The 20,000-nt window shown below is 51.7% G+C and overlaps 2 protein-coding genes across 14 annotated transcripts in view; both read right to left on the minus strand.

Annotated features, from left to right (window-relative positions):
- LOC130513813 (receptor-type tyrosine-protein phosphatase mu-like) overlaps positions 1-13,696 on the minus strand; it is a 55,443-nt gene extending 41,747 nt beyond the window's left edge. For all 5 annotated transcript variants that reach the window (XM_057012904.1, XM_057012905.1, XM_057012903.1 and 2 more), the window contains exon 1: positions 13,424-13,696. In XM_057012904.1, coding sequence (XP_056868884.1) covers positions 13,424-13,511 — 88 coding nt within the window. In that variant the 5' untranslated portion in view covers positions 13,512-13,696. The remainder of the gene's footprint in view (positions 1-13,423) is intronic.
- Positions 13,697-14,077: 381 nt separating this feature from the next.
- On the minus strand, positions 14,078-19,712 carry LOC130513816 (leucine-rich repeat-containing protein 30-like). Of its 9 annotated transcripts, XM_057012920.1 has the most exons (8): positions 18,104-19,054; positions 17,100-17,349; positions 16,857-16,988; positions 15,101-15,214; positions 14,903-15,037; positions 14,711-14,844; positions 14,586-14,634; positions 14,078-14,502 (listed from the first exon to the last, which is right to left on the minus strand). In XM_057012920.1, the coding sequence occupies exons 2-8, from the start codon at positions 17,247-17,249 to the stop codon at positions 14,353-14,355; spliced, it is 864 nt and encodes a 287-aa protein (XP_056868900.1). In that variant the 5' UTR covers positions 17,250-17,349; positions 18,104-19,054; the 3' UTR covers positions 14,078-14,352. The 9 variants fall into 9 exon arrangements, with proteins under 9 accessions (XP_056868900.1, XP_056868899.1, XP_056868898.1 ...); XM_057012919.1 differs by lacking the exon at positions 18,104-19,054 and adding an exon at positions 19,516-19,712 and having other exon boundaries at positions 14,903-15,214; positions 17,100-17,321; XM_057012918.1 differs by lacking the exon at positions 18,104-19,054 and adding an exon at positions 19,516-19,712 and having other exon boundaries at positions 14,903-15,214.
- Between the last annotated feature and the right edge of the window lie 288 nt (positions 19,713-20,000).

Genomic DNA, 20,000 nt, shown 5'->3' on the forward strand with positions numbered 1-20,000 from the left:
CCATTTCCCAGCATCCTCCCTGCTGGTTACACACACAGATAATAGATGTAAACCATCACTTCCTCTGGAACTCAAAGGCCTCTAAATCCCTCCATTCACAACCACATCATGAATGAGCGTGTGAATAAATACATATTGTAGCATCAGGGGGCTAACACCTCACAGCCTCCGTGGAAAGGGGGCAGCTGTCATCCAGAAGCTCTGACAGTAAATAGCTGGGAGGCTCATTTCCTCTGTTTATTAAAGGAGGCACATTAAACCCACGACCCCCCCCCCCCCCACACACACACACACACACCACACACACACACACAGACACATGCATGCACACACCCCTTTGGATTGAGTTGGCTCACAACCAGATACAAGACACAATCTGTTTTATCTTCTTTTTGATGAATTTACATCCATATAACAAATCAGATTCTGTGTGTATTCTGTCGGGATTCCAGGAGGGTTTGAAACACAACCAGCAGAATTAGAGTCGCTGAACTGCTGTAAAGATGATCGGATGATTCTTAAATAAAAATAAAACACAAATACCACAATTTAGAATATTATCACATCTCAGTAGGACGTAATAGTGTCTCACCCTGTTGTGTAGTGTTCAGTCAGGTGTAGTGTTGTTTCAGTCAGGTGTGTTGTTGTTTTTTTCAGTCAGGTTGTGTTGTTGTTTCAGTCAGGTGTGTTGTTGTTGTTTCAGTCAGGTGTCTGTTGTTTCAGTCAGGTGTGCTGTTGTTTCAGTCAGGTGTGTTGTTGTTTCAGTCAGTCAGTTGTGTTGGTTGTTTTCAGTTTCAGTCAGGTGTGCTGTTGTTTCAGTCAGGTGTGCTGTTGTTTCAGTCAGGTGTGCTGTTGTTTCAGTCAGGTGTGCTGTTGTTTCAGTCAGGTGTGTGCTGTTGTTTCAGTCAGTGTGCTGTTGTTTCAGTCAGGTGTAGTGTTGTTTCAGTCAGGTGTGCTGTTGTTTCAGTCAGGTGTAGTGTTGTTTCAGTCAGGTGTAGTGTTGTTTCAGTCAGTGTGTGTGTTGTTTCAGTCAGGTGTGCTGTTGTTTTTCAGTCAGGTGTGCTGTTGTTTCAGTCAGGTGTGCTGTTGTTTCAGTCAGGTGTAGTGTTGTTTCAGTCAGGTGTGCTGTTGTTTCAGTCAGGTGTGCTGTTGTTTCAGTTAGGTGTAGTTTTGTTTCAGTCAGGTGTGGTGTTGTTTCAGTCAGGTGTGCTGTTGTTTCAGTCAGGTGTGCTGTTGTTTCAGTCAGGTGTGCTGTTGTTTCAGTCAGGTGTGCTGTTGTTTCAGTCAGGTGTAGTGTTGTTTCAGTCAGGTGTGCTGTTGTTTCAGTCAGGTGTTGCTGTTGTTTCAGTCAGGTGTAGTGTTGTTTCAGTCAGGTGTGCTGTGTTTTTTCAGTCAGGTGTGCTGTTGTTTCAGTCAGGTGTGCTGTTGTTTCAGTCAGGTGTAGTTTTGTTTCAGTCAGGTGTGGTGTTGTTTCAGTCAGGTGTAGTGTTGTTTCAGTCAGGTGTGCTGTTGTTTCAGTCAGGTGTGCAGTTGTTTCAGTCAGGTGTAGTGTTTTTTCAGTCAGGTGTGCTGTTGTTTCAGTCAGGTGTGCTGTTGTTTCAGTCAGGTGGTGTTGTTGTTTCAGTCAGGTGTGCTGTTGTTTCAGTCAGGTGTGCTGTTGTTTCAGTCAGGTGTGTGTTGTTTTTCAGTCAGGTGTGCTGTTGTTTCAGTCAGGTGTGCTGTTGTTTCAGTCAGGTGTAGTGTTGTTTCAGTCAGGTGTGCTGTTGTTTCAGTCAGGTGTAGTGTTGTTTCAGTCAGGTGTGTTTTGTTTCAGTCAGGTGTAGTGTGGTTTCAGTCAGGTGTAGTGTTGTTTCAGTCAGGTGTGTGTTGTTTCAGTCAGGTGTGCTGTTGTTTCAGTCAGGTGTAGTGTGGTTTCAGTCAGGTGTGGCTGTTGTTTCAGTCAGGTGTGTGTTGTTTCAGTCAGGTGTAGTGTTGTTTCAGTCAGGTGTTGCTTCATTCATGGTCACAGTGAGATTAGACATTAAATTCACTCCGGAGATTAAAATCTTGTCAGATTTTCAGATGGAAATGTTTGATGAAGTGTGTGATTGTGTGTGTGTGTGTGAGTGTGTGTGTGTCTGAGTGGTGTGAGCGTGTGTGTGTGTGTGAGTGTGTGTGAGTGTGAGTGGTGTGTGTGTGTGTGTGTGAGTGGTGTGTGTGTGTGTGTGAGTGTGTGTGTGAGTGTGTGTGTGTGTGTGTGAGTGGTGTGTGTGTGTCTGAGTGGTGTGAGTGTGTGTGTGTGTGTGTGAGTGGTGTGTGTGTGTCTGAGTGGTGTGAGCGTGTGTGTGAGTGGTGTGTGTGTGTCTGAGTGGTGTGAGTGTGTGTGTCAGCATTCAGCTGATCTGCTGGTGGGCCAGATTAGAGCTGTGCTCCTGCCAATCCCTGTTGGCTGTAATCTATTAACAGCCAATCTCCCCATGGTAACCACAGCTGGTCTGGGTGGAGCTGCTCTCATTTACTTCTCTTCTCGCTCTGCTCTGATGGGCTCTCAGCCTCAGTTTGAATGAAACCATCTGCTGGTGATTATCTTCACTTCTTCTGCAGTCTTTCTGCTTCCTGCCATCGCTCTCTGAACAAGTTTCTCTTCATGGCGGCGCACGTGTGGCGTCTCCTCCTGTCATCTCCCCCCTCTGATGGATGCTGAGACAGTCGAGCGAACAGTGGAAGGTGGCAGCGGCTCTTCGTCCTCTTTCTGAAGAACTGGATGGTTTCTGTTGTTGGCGGCAGATGTAAAGAGTCTCTGTGACACAAACAGAGTCTTGTTGTTCAGCGTCCACCCACCTGGGTGAGCACAGGAATGTTAACGACGCCACCAGCAAACACTTGCTGCTCTGATTACATGTTCGCCGCGCGCCGGGCTAATTCCTGTTACACACTTCAGCAAAAAGTTGGCGAGAACGACAGAGACGCCACAACGGCGTGTGGAGAAGAAGAACCAGAAGGAATTTTCTGTCACTTTATAGACCGCAGCGATGTCGGCTCCCACACGTGTCGGGTCACCATAATTAGCAGCGGCGCTAGCAGCTGAAAACCACTTCGACTGACGGGGAGAGATGCGTTTCAACTCCCGCCGATGTCTGTGTGGGGACGAAAGCACGAATCCGAAGACCAAATATGATCATCCACAGCGACATAAAGCTGACAGAAATTCCAGCAGACACACCAACGCTCCAGCGAAGTGTGGGACGAGTCTCGGGAAGCCCCATAGGGCCAGGCCTTAACCGTCCTCTCCAGCCTGGACACATTTGATCCTGAGGACTCCAGGACGTCTGCTTCCCCAGCTCAGCCCTGAAACAGCCGGTGGGTTTGTAACCTCCACAGAACCGTCCTCCATTCGGAGCAGGTTTCCAGAGTTAACCGACACCACAGCGCACGTGTGTCCGCGTTCCTGGTTCGTGAACTGATATCTCCACTCTGACTGTGAAAAAGCTCTGGGGGACGGTCTTGACGGTCTCACAGGATGTGCTGATGGCTGCAGGTTCTGGCCAGTACCCGTCAGTGCTGCCGGAACGGACAGCCCGCTTAGCTACGCTTCACCACGCCGTGTTGTTAAATGGTACCGGAGGCCGGGAAGCTCTGGAATGATGGAGGAGGAGGCAGAAGACACGTATGTGGAGCCAGATGATGAGACTCCTCTGGCCATCCAGCAGTGCTCTCTGGGCAGCACCCTACTGGCCAGAACCCCCCGATGTTGTTGGGTAAATCCATGTGTGCGGCACCACTCTGGTCAGAAACAGCTTTTATCCCCTGAGGAACCTTCACAGCCGAGGTCCTAAGTGTGTTTACGTGCACACAAGGGAACCAAATTCCTGCGGTAGTTCAATTACGTAAACTAGGATCAGGTGAGAGAGTCCGAATGTAGCCACACACACACACACACACGCACGCACACACACACACACACACACACACACACGCACACACGCACACACGCACACACGCACACACGCACGCACGCACGCACGCACACACACACACACACACACACACACACACACACACACACACACACACACACTAATCTATAAAGTTCACCTTTTTAACCTGATTTCACTCAGATGTCATTTTCCACAAATTATTTTAAATCATAAATTAGATCCGTTTGTATATAAATGTGTGTGTTAATGTGTGTGTGTTAATGTGTGTGTGTGTGTGTGTTAATGCGTGTGTGTGTGTTAATACATGCGTGTGTGTGTGTTAATGTGCGTGTGTGTGTGTTAATGTGTGTGTGTGTGTGTGTGTACATTGGGTGTAGTCGACTGACTCTGTAATCATTGTTTCTGTTTATAGACCTCTGATGTCATGTTAATGGAACACTGTCCCCTCCATTGCTCTTTTTTCTCTTTCGTTTTTCTCTTCTTTTACCCCCTTTATTCTTCTACCTTCTCGACAGGAAACCTCCTGTTTCCTTTCTGCCCTTTTGTGTTGGCGTGTGTGTGTGTGTGTGTGATTGGATGTGACAGTGAACACACACTGCGACAGACAGCATAGGCCTGTGGTGGCATTTAGCTGGTGTCTTTCTTGCTCTGTTTGCCCGTCTCTCTCTTGGATACACACATGCACACACACTCACACACACACTCACACACACAGTCACACACACACAGTCACACACACACTCACACACACAGTCACACACACACTCACACACACACTCACACACAGCCCTTGGCATTCCTGGGAGCTGTCCCAATCACGTTTGTTGCCTGTCAAGGTTCATCCAATCACCAGTTGGGATTTTGGGTCCAAGTGATGGTTACAAACTACATACACACGTATGACGGATGGAAAAGAGCATCTGTGACACCACACACACACACAACACACACACACACACACACACACACATCCCAGGTCGTCAGTATATCAATAAAAATTTCTGAAATAATAAAAGTAGAAAAGAAAGAGGTGAGACAGAGGTGAGGGAGAAGGAGAGGGTGCTCGGTATTGTGTGTCCAGTGTCCATTTTATTCAGGAAGTGGGCCTTTCCTTCCTTTCTTTGTCTGCCCAACACACACACACACACACACACACACACACACACACACACACACACACACACAATGCATTCCCAAACATCAGTAATATCCTCTTCACGCCAGATCTGAGCCTTCAAAGTGTCCTACAAGAAGAAGACCAAGACGACCAGGAGGAACTTGTCTTCACAAGGTTAGGGAGAGAGCTGGGGGGAGGGTGGCAGAGGAGAGAAGATTAGAAGGAGAGACAGGGAAAGAATGAGAGAGAGACACAAGGGGGCATGGGGACAGGGAGAGAGAGGGAATGTGTCTGTGTGTGTGTGTAAACTGTGATGTCCAGCAGGAGCCGTAACTGGGTGCTAACAGCATTAGCATTAGCGCAGTGAGCTACCATGCCCCAGGCCAAACATGAATAATGCAGCAACAAACCCTGAAAGAGAGTGCGTGTGCATGAGTGTGTGTGTGTGTGTGGTGTGTGTGTGTGTGAGATAGAGACATGTGGCTGGTATCAGGCTACACTCGGAGCTGTGTATATGACAGTATTAGAATAATATGCTAATTACTAATAATTACTGTGTAACATACACGCTCATATTATCTCGCCCCGCTTTTCCGCCTCCATCTCCCTCTGGCCTGGAACACCTCCGGGCATGGAGGAGGAGGAGGGGGGTGAAGCAAAGGGAGGAAGAGGAGGAGGAGGGGGAGGAGGAGGAGGAGGAGGGGGGTGAAGCAAAGGGAGGAAGAGGAGGAGGAGGAGGAGGAGGAGGAGGAGGAGGAGGAGGAGGAAGAGGGGGATGAGGAGGAGATGGTGGAAACCTGCAGGACCAAACTTGTCTGTGGTGGCAATTCAGCCCACAACACCACAGATGACTGATGGTGACCCCCAAACACACACGCACACACACACACACACACACCACACACACACACACACACACAGAAACACACTTGCGAATATTGTTCTGTCGAGTTACTGACGAAATCTGAAAATCTCCAACGTCTGAGGCAGAACAAAGAGGAGTGCGGAGGAATGCAGAATGGGCTATCACTGTTGGACGACGCGAGCGTTGTGCATCACAGGTCACCTGTTCTGGACACGGCGAGGACACGATGGACACGGCGAGGACACGATGGACACGGCGAGGACACGATGGACACGGCGACCTATACTACTGAGGACTCTGACCTTGGTACGTTTGGAGTGACCCTGCTAGAACCCGAGCCTGGAACATGAGGGCCCAACAGACAGTGAAGTGGAACATCTGCAGAGTCATGAGTGTCTCCGTGTGTCCTCTGTCCGTCCTCATCAGTCAAGCTGTCCACTCATCACCCACAGGACCTCAGCTGTCACCACCTCTTTACATCAGGCCCCGGCCACACACCGCACCAGATCAGACATGTCACAATGTCTCCATCCGTGTGTGTGTGTGTGTGTGTGTGCAGCGTCCATAGGTTGTGTTTCATGTTGTAGGACATCTCAGCAGTTCTGACCTGGCAGGAAAGACCTGAACGCTTCTCCACAGTCCCTGAAGGACCCTGAGGACCTTCTTATTATGAAGGTTTGGAAGCCCTCCTCCTTCTGGACCATAAACGTGGCTGTTTGAGGAGCCTCAATGGCCACCTCTGACCAGAACCTTCACAGACCCAGTTCACCTGCCTTTCACATGAACCCCTGGAAACACCTTACTTGCCTTTAATCATCAACTGGTGATTCTTCACACCAAAGGAGACGACACAATCTCCGAGTTTGGACTCTGTGTTGGATTATTGCGACCGACTGGCTGCCTCGGTGGAATCTGCACCGGTTAATGTCTTACAGGAGGAGCGCAGCCAAGAAGGTTGATGTAAATCCAAAAAGAAAATCATCTCCAGTGAACAGATGGAGACACACACACACGCACGCACGCACACACAGATTAGAGATTAGGAAACATATCATAACCAGGATCATGTCAAATTAAATTGTGTCCCAGATAATCTGTGGGAAGCGTAGAAGAGTGTTACGTCTTAATCTGTCTGGCTCTCACACAAGCATTGTTGGGTGGCTGCTGGTGCATGCTGGGAACTTTGTTCGTACAATACATTTAATGTCAGACCCCAGCGGCAATCAACAGATGATCAATAACCAGCAACACACACGCGCACACACACACAAACACACACAGACACACACACACACGAGTAACTGTCACAAAACAACACCTCCAGCTGCCAAAGAGCAGAACAGAGTGTGCTGCTTACCTCCTCACCCCCCTCACCCCCCTCACCCCTGCCTACAGAAGGTCAACGCTCACCTCCAGCAGGGAGCAACAGGGGAGTTCAGATAAGCTAGCACGGCTGGAAAGGTCTGCTCTCGCAGGACGCCAACCTTCAGCAGCAATCTCACAACAACAACAACATTCGGAGGTAAATTTACATTGTACCAACATACCAGTCCGGTCTAAAATATGAGAGAAATGAAACCCTATGCACTCTGGTCTCCATGGACACGACCTACAGCTTCAGTTACCAGAATATTCGCGACACAACTGCGGAGGCTGCGATCCTCTCGGTGTCGCCTCGTTTTCTACAGGCTCCTCACAGCAGCCATGAAGAGCAACACCTCCCGAAACAGCATGACATCATAACACACTCAGCACAGCAGTGCAAAACTGTGCGAGTCCCCACACATGCACGCACACACACACGCACGCACACACACACGCACACACACACACACACACACTCACACACACACACACACCATTATAAGCAGCTGTCTGCCTGCAGCTGCCTATTGGCGTTCAACCACTAATGCAAATGTACTGTAAGGCAGGCCCTGAGCGGTCTGTCTCTACACCACCGGTCTGCCTCTACACCACCGGTCTGCCTCTACACACCGGTCTGTCTGCCTCTACACCACCGGTCTGTCTCTACACCACCGGTCTGCCTCTACACCACCGGTCTGTCTGCCTCTACACCACCGGTCTGCCTCTACACCGCCGTCTGTCTCTACACCGCCGGTCTGTCTCTACACCGCCGGTCTGCCTCTACACCACCGGTCTGTCTCTACACCGCCGGTCTGCCTCTACACCGCTGGTCTGCCTCTACACCACCGGTCTGTCTCTACACACCGGTCTGTCTCTACACCGCCGGTCTGTCTCTACACCGGTCTGCCTCTACACCGCCGGTCTGTCTCTACACCGGTCTGCCTCTACACCGCCGGTCTGTCTCTACACCGGTCTGCCTCTACACCGCCGGTCTGCCTCTACACCACCGGTCTGCCTCTACACCACCGGTCTGTCTCTCACACCACCGGTCTGCCTCTACACCACCGGTCTGTCTCTACACCACCGGTCTGTCTCTACACCGGTCTGCCTCTACACCCCCGGTCTGCCTCTACACCGGTCTGCCTCTACACCGTCGGTCTGTCTCTACACCACCGGTCTGTCTCTATACCAGCATTCTGCCTCCTGATTGGTTGTCTCAATGTCCTCATATCATCTTTTCTAGTAGTATCACCTCAACACATGAAACTTGTCCACCATCTTTGAACCAGGCTAGTTTCCATGGTCCCCTGCTGATGAGGAGGATGAGGCTGTTGATAAAGAGCATGAGACATCCATCTTTCTGTTCCAGAAGCTGGAGCAAATGATCGCTGTGGGTCCACCTCCACCATCCCTGTGGTTCCCACCAGTTACACTCTGACATACATTCCACCAATGATTAATCAGAGTGTGAAGCATATTAAGGATCTGGAGCTGCCCCAGGACACACACACACACACACACACAAACACCACACACACACACACACACACACACACACAATGATAAGCACTGTCAGGCAGAGAGATGCCAGGCAGACATATGAATTCTCCTGTTTACAGATGATAGTGAACACACCAGCCACAGGCTGACATCACATGACGCTGGTCTTTCTCCTGCAGTGGGGTATCTGCAGGTGGGCCGGGGTATCTGCAGGTGGGCCGGGGTATCTGCAGGTGGGCCGGGGTATCTGCAGGTGGGCCGGGGTATCTGCAGGTACCTGATGAGCATTTTAACATCAGTAGCTTTGACCCTCGTCTGGTAAATTTTGTGCTCAATGTTAATCTACTTCCAGCAACAGCCTCAGGTAACAGGTGAGCCAATGAAGCTTCTATGGTTTCTAAAACTAAGGTCCTCACCATGAAATGTCATGAGAACGATGTCGGGACCCAAATTATGTCCCCCTAAAGATGGTTGGACTCCGCACGGTCTCATCAGTGCGTATGTAGATGAAACAACAATACACACACCTGACTACACACTGTGCATTCAATCTGTGAGTTTCATTAAAACCCTGACAAGACAGAACAAAGAGCTGACTTCAGGTGTGTCGTGTGTGTGTGTGTGTGTGTGTGTGCGTGTGCGTGAGTGCGTGTGTGTGTGTGTGTGCGTGCGTGTGTGTGTGCGTGTGTGTTCAACATTTTAATCAGCGATTCCGTTTATAGAACTCTGAGGTCATGTTGTTGACACCGTCATCTCCGTTTCCTTGCAAGTTAAACGGAGCATTAAGGTGATGAAGAGGAGGAGGAAGAGGAAGATGACGGCCCTGATGAAGATGACGGCCCTGATGATGGAGACTACAGGGATGATGGAGACTACAGGGATGATGGAGATGCTCTTCTCTGATTCTAACTTTTCCATCACGAGGGTAAACCGCTCTGAACGATGCGTTCACTGACCTCCATTTTCAGCGCTGTTGAATAAAACATGCTTGTAATCTGGGACTGAACTGGGTTTTTCCACTTTGATGCTTCCTGTTTGGGCAATTTAAAAAAAAAAGGGAGAACTATTTGTTGTCTTTAATCTGCTGGCAAATCCCCATCAGAGGGCTGAATTATCTGCTGCAACTTTCTTCTCACTCCGCAGTGTTTCTGGTCCCCGGTGCGTTCGAGTCCCCTGTTCGGATTAGCGCGGGCATAAAGGATCCGTGGTGGGCTGAGACGCCGCTATCGGCCCCGTGGCCTCTGGGATTAGACGCAGACTCCGCAGACCCATCGGGAATTAAGGAGCCGGATTAAGACTTCTTTTGTTCGGTGTGAGATGAGATGGAGGCTGCGGAGGATTTTAGTCTCCGAGGCTGGTGTCAGAACTAAGCTCCGTCATTGAGATCCTAATCTCCAGGGGTCCCTGAACTCAACGCAGGGACGCGCTTTTACTGGAGTTTTGGATATAAAAATATAATCTACACAAATCACTGACCACAAGGCAGCAAATTCGGACTTTTCCCATCATCAGCAGGGAATAAAAAGGCTGCGTTGTTTCTCCAGAACTCCTCACATTTAACATTTTTATTCCATTACCTGTTTTTAGAAACATGATAAAATGACAGGTGAATCTTTTCCTTAATTATTTCATTATTAAAATAAAATTGAGCAAAGATACAGTAAATAAATAATAAACTAGAACTGTATTTCTGACAACTCATTTTTTTAATACTTTGTTTTTAATCTTCACAGACTCGTCTGATTAGTGTTTGGGACCAAATCTCTGCTCATATTCAGGATTATTGTTTGAAGACCTGTGTGTGTGTGTGTGTGTGTGATAACTTGAAGATAGACTTCAGTAATAAGACAGAGATTAGTGTGTGTGTGTTGCGTCTATAATCTGTTAAGATGCCTCCTGCCTGTTCAGCAAACAGCAGTTTCGGGAATTAGTCGTGTCCTTATAACAACTGTTAAATCTGCTGTCTGGTCAACACTGATGACATTTTACATGATTTATATGCAATCTGGGCGCCACTGTGTGTGTGTGTGTGTGTGTGTGTGTGCGTGTGCAATCTTTTTAGACAATTATAGGAAGACAGATCATCTCGATGGTCCCACCCCCCCCCACCCTAACCAAAGACCTAACACACAAATCTTGGTGGGGCCTCGGCGGCTCATTAATTTCTTGGATTGTGAATGTGAACTTCTAGCTAATATAAAGTTCATATACAGTGTTATTGTAAAGTCATGAGAACGATGTCGGGACCCAAATTATGTCCCCATAAAGATGGTTGGACTCCACACGGTCTCATCAGTGCGTATGTAGATGAAACAACAATACACACACCTGGCTACACACTGTGCATTCAATCCGTGAGTTTCATTAAAACCCTGACAAGACAGAACAAAGAGCTGACTTCAGGTGTGTGTGTGTGTGTGTGTGTGTGTGTGTGTGTGTGTGTGGTGTGTGTGTGTGTGTGTGTGTGTGTGTGTGTGTGTGTGTGTGGAGAGAGAGAGAAAAAGCTCCTGAATCAGCGACAGTTCTGAACCTGGACACAGCAGGTCATCAGGGAGGTGTGTGTGTGTGTGTGTGTGTGTGTGTGTGTGTGTGTGTGTGTGTGTGTGTGTGTGTGTGTGTGTGTGTATTGCTGAGTTAACAGTACTGTTCTAATTACAGACACCACCAGAAAGAGACAAACCATTGGAGTGTGTGAGGGCTCGGTTCAGCCCATCAGAGGGTGAAAACCTGGAACTCATCTTTTCATTTAAGGAAGGTTTTCAAAGGAGATGAGAAGAACCTCAGAGCCCAGAAGAGGTCCAGTGGAGGGAGGTCCAGTTGAGGGAGGTCCAGTTGAGGGAGAGCTTGATGTGTCTCTACCCCAGATAAAAACCCATTAAAGCTAACTGGGGATGTGCTGGTTCCAGGCAGAACCTGAGGAGGCTTCTGTTGTTCTTCACCTCCGAGCTTCTCTTCCCCCCCCCTCCCCCCCCAAGGCTCCGCCCATCTGGAGCAACGTTTGTCTCCCAGCAACTGATGACGGAACGTCAGATCTCTGTTACTGATTATATCAATGAAATCAGACGACATCATGAAGTTCAACACAGTTTTGACTGTGAGCATATGAGACTGTCAAAGCAAAGACCTGGAGACCAGGAGATCCTGGAGACCAGGAGACCTGGAGACCAGGAGACCAGGAGACCAGGAGATCCTGGAGGCCTGGAGACCAGGAGACCAGGAGACCAAGAGATCCTGGAGGCCTGGAGACCAGGAGATCCTGGAGGCCTGGAGACCAGGAGACCAGGAGACCAGGAGACCAGGAGATCCTGGAGACCAGGAGACCAGGAGACCTGGAGATCCTGGAGACCAGGAGACCAGGAGACCAGGAGATCCTGGAGACCTGGAGACCTGGAGATCCTGGAGACCAGGAGATCCTGGAGATCCTGGAGACCAGGAGACCTGGAGATCCTGGAGACCAGGAGACCTGGAGACCAGGAGATCCTGGAGACCAGGAGACCAGGAGACCTGGAGACGAGGAGACCTGGAGATCCTGGAGACCAGGAGATCCTGGAGACCAGGAGACCTGGAGACCTGGAGACCAGGAGATCCTGGAGACCTGGAAACCAGGAGACCTGGAGACCAGGAGATCCTGGAGACCAGGAGATCCTGGAAACCAGGAGACCAGGAGACCTGGAGACCAGGAGATCCTGGAGACCTGGAGACCTGGAAACCAGGAGACCAGGACACCAGGACACCAGGACACCAGGACACCAGGAGATCCTGGAGACCAGGAGACCCAGGAGACCTCGAGACCCTGGAGACCCTAACACCACCAACCATAAAGGCAGTAGCCCAGAAACATGCTAAACTCATGTAAGTTCATTTATTTTTCAGCTTCAAAATCAAGTCCCTGATTTCTGACTTCATGTCAACAGAATGAAAATCAACCACAACAATTAACAATCAACGTTCCCCCAGTCGTCATGACAACCGGCGGCCCATTAGCTTCAGACAATTGATAGTTATAATTAGTTATAAGGGCGTGGCCGCCATCTCAGGCGGAGCGTTTTTGAGTTTGACTTCATTCTTCACCACTTCAAACACACACACACACACAACACACACACACACACACACACACACACACACACACACCCTTGGGTTTCTATCTCTTTGAGGACTTCAGCAGACATAATCGGTAGCCTGAGATCACCTTGGAATTCTCCATAAATTCAGAGTTTGTTCCTCATTATTAAACCTACACACCCGGTCCCCTCCCTGACTGGACCCTGGGCCCCCGGGTCCGGCTCCCAGGTCCGGCTCCCGGGTGCTGCAGTCCTCATGTGTAGTGAGCGCCAACATACATGACGCACGCATGTGAGACCTCTCCGGGACAGGCTCGCCAACATGTGTGAAGAACCCCCCGCTGCTGCGGTTCTGGACGGAACCGCTCCTGCAGAACCCTTGTGAGGCGCCACAGAACCAGCAGCATCTGGAGCCGCTGCAGCCCCGTTCAGGAGGAGTTCAGTAGTTCGTTTTTACAGTTGTGGGAAGATGAGGAGCAGAAGGAGCAGGAGCAGAACAGCAGCAGCATTTTCCAGCTGGAAACTTGGATGCCGACACAGACACAGTGCCCCCCCCCCCCAACCTCCCCCCCCCAATAAGAAAAACCAGTCTAACCTTTGAAGGAATCCGCCCGCTCGCCCCTCAGTCCCAGTGAAACCAGTAAGAGGAGCGCGGCCAGTGGAAAACTTCGCTTCCCCTCCATGTTGACTCGGCGCCGGGGGAAAGTGGGGAAACAACTCCGCGGACTCCTCCGGCTCCTCCCGACTCCGCTTCTGGGGGACTTTTTTCTTCTTCTGTGGTTGTTTTCGGCTCCGCCGCGGTTCCGGTGCAGCGAGGGGCGAATCCCGGCGACTCCGGCGTCTTTTCACCGTCAACCGGAGACAGACGGGGGGGGGGGGGGTCCTGACGTCACGGGGGCGAGAGACTTTAGGGGAGGGCGTCCGTTATATTTCACAGGATTCGATTCTTTTTCACGTCATTAATCAGCTTTTAGCAAATAATAAAACGGATTGGGGCGTCTGTTATATTCATGTTGCTTCGGCGGGACCGAGAAGCAACTGCAGACTTTGATTTGGTTTGTTTCGATATTAATCTTTTCGTGTGCGCGTCAGTTCGTTGCGCGAGGAGAGGATTTTGAGGCGCAAGAAATCAAAAGATCAACTTTAATAAGCGCGTGAACCGTCTGGCTCCAAAGTTGCTGTTTCACGGAACTTTCCTGCATTTACAGTCACGTGCTGCCCCCTGGCGGCCACGAAGCGAACGGCAGCCTCCGTTCAGATTGACTTTATTCACATCATCTTAATTATCATCTTCATCATCATCACCATCAAAAATTAAGAGTGTTTGAAACAAGACAATAACTCAACAAAACATTAATTGTTCAAATGTTGCCTCTGATTACTTCATAAGACTTGTGACATAAAATTACTAACATAAATTACTCATATAAATACCACAAATTCTAGAAAATGTGAAGTAACTGGACTTTTAAATCAAGAAAAGAGAAAACAATTCAAAGTCATTGGAAAGCCCCGCCCCCAGCGCTATGTAGCCCTGAGGTAGTTGTAGAGGGCGCCGAGTCCCCCCTCCAGCACCTCCTTCACAGGCTTGAGCAGCGGGTTGTGGACAATGTGGAGTCCTGTGTCCAGAGGGTGACAGGCCAACCTCTGCAACCGGGTCAGCTGGTGCAGCTCCTGGTGACATCAGCACCGGCGTCAGCGGTTCTGTTCAGCTCCATCAATTAAGCTGCAGCCGACCCGCTGTGGCGGAACTTTACCTGGGGGACGTCTTTAATGTGGTTAAAATCGAGATTCAGCAGCTCCAACCTGAACACAAAGGACAGGAGATGATCTGCTGAGGGGTCACCTGGTCAGGACGGGATACCTGCTGACGTGGCTCTACCTGGTGAGGCAGCACAGGGCCTTCGGCAAAGACTGGAGACTGTTCCCCTCCACTATCAGGATCTTGAGCTCCACTAGAGCCTGGATGTTCTCAGCCAGGTTGTCCAGGCGGTTGCAGGCCAGGTGCAGGAACACCTGGAGGGGAGGCAGCTGGTGGTTGGATGGGCGGAGCTGATGCTGCTGATGCACCTACCAGAGCTTTCATGTTGTAGACACAAGCGGGGACGTGAGCGATGAGGTTGTGACTCAGGTTCAGCTTCTTCAGCTGGGTCAGGTTGGAGAACGATGCCGGCAGCGTGGACAGCTGGTTGTTGGCCAAACTCAGCACCTGAGGGACAGAAGGTTGCATCTGAGCGGGTTCTCCTGGGCCCAGACACTTCCCGTATCGTACCTCCAGTTTGGCGCAGGCTCCGAGTTCCTCGGGAACTTCAGTCAGTCTGTTTCTGTAGGCAAATAAGACCCGGAGCTTCTGGAGCCGTCCGATTTCTGGCGGGAGGCTGCTCAGCTGCACACGGAACAAGAGCGTCACCACAGCTCCGACACCATCCGACACGCTTCCATACGTTAGCATCGCCGCCGGTTAGCATCGCCGCCGTTCGTGAGTTTAATCAACAAGGATCCAGTTCCTCAAACGCTGCCCTGTAAGGTCAAAGTCCAGGTTGACCTTGAACACAACAGTTATGGGATGTAGCTGTGGCTGAGGTCTCCTCCTCACAGACTGATGAGGCGCATGATCACATGATCACATGATCACATGATCTGAGGCTGCTGCTGCTTCTCTAAAGGAAAGGTCCAAAATAACTGAACAGCGCCATGGTTACGGTACACGCTGCGCCCTCTGGGGGCGTTCTGGCCTAATTATCCCCAAAACTATTTCTAATTTGATCAGTGTTGAAGGTTGCAGGCTGGTGGGAGGAGCCAACAGGCTGACACCGGATCCTGGTGGATCAGAAGTGGATTAAATCCTTTATGGAGGCAGGAAACAGAGCAGCTGCTGGAGGAGAAGGAGGGGGAGGAAGGAGGGAGGAAGGGAGGGAGGAAGGAGGGAGGAAGGAGGCGAGGGGATTGGGAGGAGGCTTAGGGATCGAGGGGAGGAGGATGGGGAGGGAGGAGGAAGGGAGGAAGGGAGGGAGGAAGGGAGGAGGCGGAAGGGAAGGACGGAAAGGAGGGAGGGAGGGGGGAGGGAGGAAGGGAGGGAGGAGGAAGCGGAGAAGGAAGGGAGGGAGGAAAGGAGGAGGGAGGAGGAGACTGGAAGGAGGAAGGGAAGGGAGGAAAGGGTGAGGAAGGCAGGGGAAAGGGAGGGAGGAATGGGAGGGAGGGAGGAGGGGAGGGGAGGAACGGGAGGGAGGAGGAAAGGAAGGGAGGAAGCGAGGGAGGAAGGAGGGAGGAAAGGGAAGGAGGGGAAGGGGGGAGGAGGAAGGGAGGAAGGGACGGAAGGGAGGAAAGAGAAAGGAGGGAAGGAAGGGAGGGAGTGAAGGGAGGAGGAGGAAGGGAGGGAGGAAAAGGGAGGAGGGGGGAGGACGCGGGAGGGAAGGAATGAGGAGGAAAGGAGGGATGGAAGGGAGGGAGGAGGAAGGGAGGAGGGGGAGGGAGGAGGGGAAGGGAGGAGGGAAAGGAGAGAGGAGGAAGGCGAGGCCGAGGAGGGGGAGGGGAGGAGGGAAAGGAGCGAGGGAAGGAGGGAGGGAGGGGAAAGGATGGGAGGAGGAGGAGGAGGAAGGAAGGGAGAGGAGGGAGGGAGGGAGGAAGGGGAGGGAGGAAGGAGGGAGGAGGAAGGGAGGGAGGGAGGGAGGGAGGGAGGGAGGGGAAGGGAACAGGGAGGGAGGAAGGGAGGAGGGAGAGGAAGGGAGGGGAGGAGGAGGGAGGGAGGAAGGGAGGGAGGAAGCGGAGGAGTGGGGGAGAGGGGAGGAGGGAGCGAAGAAAGGAGTGAGGAGGAAGGGAGGAGGAGGAAGGGAGGGAGGAGGAAGGAGGGAGGAAGGGAGGGAGGAGGGAGGAGGGGAGGGGATGAGAAAGGAGCGAGGAGGAAGGAGGAGGAGGAAAGGAGGGGAGGAGGAAGGAAGGGAGGGAGGGAGGAGGAAGGGAGGAGGAGAGGAGGAGAAGGGGTGAAAGGGAGGAGCTGAAGATGAGGGGGGAGGGCAGGACCGTGGTACCTGGTTCCCCCACAGGTTGAGGACCACCAGGTTGGAGAGCAGGGCCAGTTGAGGAGGAAGAACCGTCAGGCTATTGAGGGACACGTTCAGCTTCTCCAGCTCCAGCAGCTCACACAGCTCATCAGGAAGTTCCTGCAGAAACCAGGAGGGAGCCTCACCACCCCAGGTTCATCACCATGGCAACCTGTCTCGGGTTGCTTTAACGCAGCGATTGTGAATGCTCAGATTGGCCGCAGGTCCCACCTGGAGTCCTCGGCGGGCCAGGATCAGGATGGTGGATCCAAACTGCGTGAAGGTGATTCGGCGAATCCTCTCTGCTGATGCCAGACTGTCCTCCATCCCCACGCTCCTCTTCTCCTCCGTCACCTCGTCCTTACACACCAGTCCTCCCATTACTCTGGCTCATCCTCCACCAGATGTTCTCCAGGTGTTTCCCTCTGCTGGATTCTGCTCAGTTTGTGGCAGCTGGAGAAGATGAAGATGTTCTGATGATCTGGAGATGATGATTCAGTTTACAGACTCGTAACACAGGCCAGACTAGGACCAGGACCAGGACCAGGACCAGGGCCAGGACCAGGGCCAGGGCCAGGGCCAGGGCCAGGGCCAGGGCCAGGGCCAGACCAGGACCAGGACAGACCAGGACCAGGACCAGGACCAGGACCAGGACAGGACCAGGACCAGGACCAGGACCAGGACAGGACCAGGACCAGGACCAGGGCCAGGACCAGGGCCAGACCAGGACAGACCAGGACCAGGACAGACCAGGACCAGGACAGACCAGGACCAGGACAGACCAGGACCAGACCCAACCTGGTCCAAGCCAGACCAGAAAAATATATAGTACGATTTAGACAAATAAATTCCTGTCACAACCTCGAACCAACCATGGTTCTATTGGTTCTATTGGTTCTTTTGGTTCTGTGGGTTCTGTGGGTTCTATTTAGAGCCCCATCAGCAGCTAACACCAATCATCCCAGCTGAGGGCCGGAGGACGTGTCGGGTTTCTTTCGGAGCCTTGCAGACTGAATCCACAGTTCCTACCGATGGAGCAGAAGCTTCTCGCTCAGCTTCGGGACGATTGAGGCTAAAGATCCTCTTCCTGAGGGGCAAAAGCTCCCGTGGGGCAGCAGCGTTTGCCCCTGACCTTTAGCAACTTTAGAACATTCCAGTATTCATGCAGCAAACTCTGCTCCTCGACAGCCGAGTGAATCAATGTGGACCGATTAAAAGGTGGAACGAGGTCCTACCTGATCCCACTCGTGAAGAGGTCCACGGTGGCGTTGCAGAGAGGGGAAACTCTGTCTGAGGAGGAGCACAGACGCACAACAACATCACACCTGTGGCTGACAGCAGTTGTTGCTGTCTGTTCGCAGAGCAGCTGAAGTATTCTGATCCTTCACAGCAGCAGCTGCGCACTGTAAACACGCGCTACACACCAACCACTGAAGCCCCGCCTTATTTCATAACTTCCGGCTTTAGTGTATCAAATTTACTTTTGATAACTTCGCTGGTGTGAGGTCAGGCTGCGGTACCGCGGGTGTGAACAGCAGGGGGCGCCATTGCAACAACAACCGCCCTGCGATCCTCACACGAACGAACCAGGGAGCAAACCTTCATCCATGGACGAGGCCCTGCAGCTACAAAGCTACAGAAGGGACCCCTCCCCCCCCCCACACACACACACACACACAGAGCAGAGAGGGAAGAATGAGTGGAAGAGAAGAAGACGAGGAGGATGAAGACGCTTGAGTGTTTGAGAGATGCTAAACCAGGAGCAGCAGCTGGTGCCCCAGACTCTTCACCCCCATCAGCCTCATCCTCCCACTCTCGCCGCCATCTTCATCCTCAGTGTGTGGACGTGTGCGACGTGTGTGTGAAGTGGCCTCCATGGTCAGGAGGCGAGCGGCCGCTCCGCTCCTGTTTTGATGTTTTCTGTAGTGCTGCTCTTCCTCCCCTCCTCCTCCTCCTCCTCTCTTTCATCTGCTCGGTCCTCCACCTTGTTCCTGCGCTCTGACCGTGTCTCCGTGGTTAAAGGCCACCTGCTGCCCCTCGTCAGCTCCGTCTCCTGGTGCTCTACAGCAGAAGTGCTGCGGACCTTCTACAGTTGTGTAGAAAACCGTCCAAAAGCTTAAACATATAATTCACGAGGACAAAGTTTCTCTCCCAGGAGTTGATCTGTTGGTTTCCAGGAGATCCGGCTGATCAGACCTGAGATCTGCTGTCTGGAGATGCTGCCGACGTGATGGAGGGTTCCTTCCAGGAATTGGCTGTAAAGTCCTTTGGTTTCTTCATGATGGAGGAGGCCGGCCTCCTGGCGCCCCTCGTTGTGGACTCCGCTCCCCCTACGGGACGCTCCTGTTTTTAAAAGCCTCTTTTATGAGAGGAGATGTTTCAACGTTTGTGACTCGGTGACTAAAGGTGAGCTGAGCTTCTCTCCAACATCCTGATCTTTATCCTCCGGTGCTAAAACACAAGCGGATTCATTCTGTTAAAACCCTTCACACTTTTGTTCAGACAATAAAAGAAGTGAGAGCCTGAGTGAGCCTGGACCTGGACCTGGACCTGGACCTGGACCTGGACCTGGACCTGGACCTGGACCTGGTCTACTGCAGGTCTTCAGTCTGTTTGTGGCGTCCAAAAGCGTCTGAACTGAATCCACCTGTTGGTGTGGGTCCAGGACTGATGTGGGCGTTTGGGTTTCACTGGAAAAACCAGACGTAAATTCATCAATCTGTCAAAATAAAAGAGCTCAGTTTCTGAGAAACTGTCATCGGAAAATGGTAAATTGGAGACAAAAACAGCCTAAGAAAGGTCAAATTAAGGTCCAAATACTGCGTCCTGCGTCCTCCGTCCTGCTTCCTGCTCCTGCGTCCTGCGTCCTGCTCCTGCGTCCTGCTTCCTGCTTCCTGCTTCCTGCGTCCTGCGTCCTACGTCCTGCTTCCTGCTCCTGCGTCCTGCTTCCTGCGTCCTGTGTCCTGCTTCCTGCGTCCTGCTTCCTGCTTCCTGCTTCCTGCGTCCTGCGTCCTACGTCCTGCTTCCTGCGTCCTGCTTCCTGCGTCCTGTGTCCTGCTTCCTGCGTCCTGCTTCCTGCTTCCTGCTTCCTGCTTCCTGTGTGCTCCGTCCTGCGTCCTGCGTCCTACGTCC

The sequence above is a fragment of the Takifugu flavidus genome, chromosome 17, assembly GCF_003711565.1.
Source record: "Takifugu flavidus isolate HTHZ2018 chromosome 17, ASM371156v2, whole genome shotgun sequence".
NCBI classification, from domain to species: Eukaryota; Metazoa; Chordata; class Actinopteri; order Tetraodontiformes; family Tetraodontidae; genus Takifugu; species Takifugu flavidus.

Excerpts from the sequence above, each read along its gene's own strand:
- LOC130513816 (XM_057012919.1), bottom strand. The coding sequence starts at position 17,249 with ATGGGAGGACTGGTGTGTAAGGACGAGGTGACGGAGGAGAAGAGGAGC. Across the intron at positions 16,989-17,099 it reads TGGCCCGCCGAGGACTCCAG|GAACTTCCTGATGAGCTGTG; the intron begins GTGGGACCTGCG and ends TGGTTTCTGCAG. Across the intron at positions 15,215-16,856 it reads TCAACCTGTGGGGGAACCAG|CTGAGCAGCCTCCCGCCAGA; the intron begins GTACCACGGTCC and ends TTCCGTGTGCAG.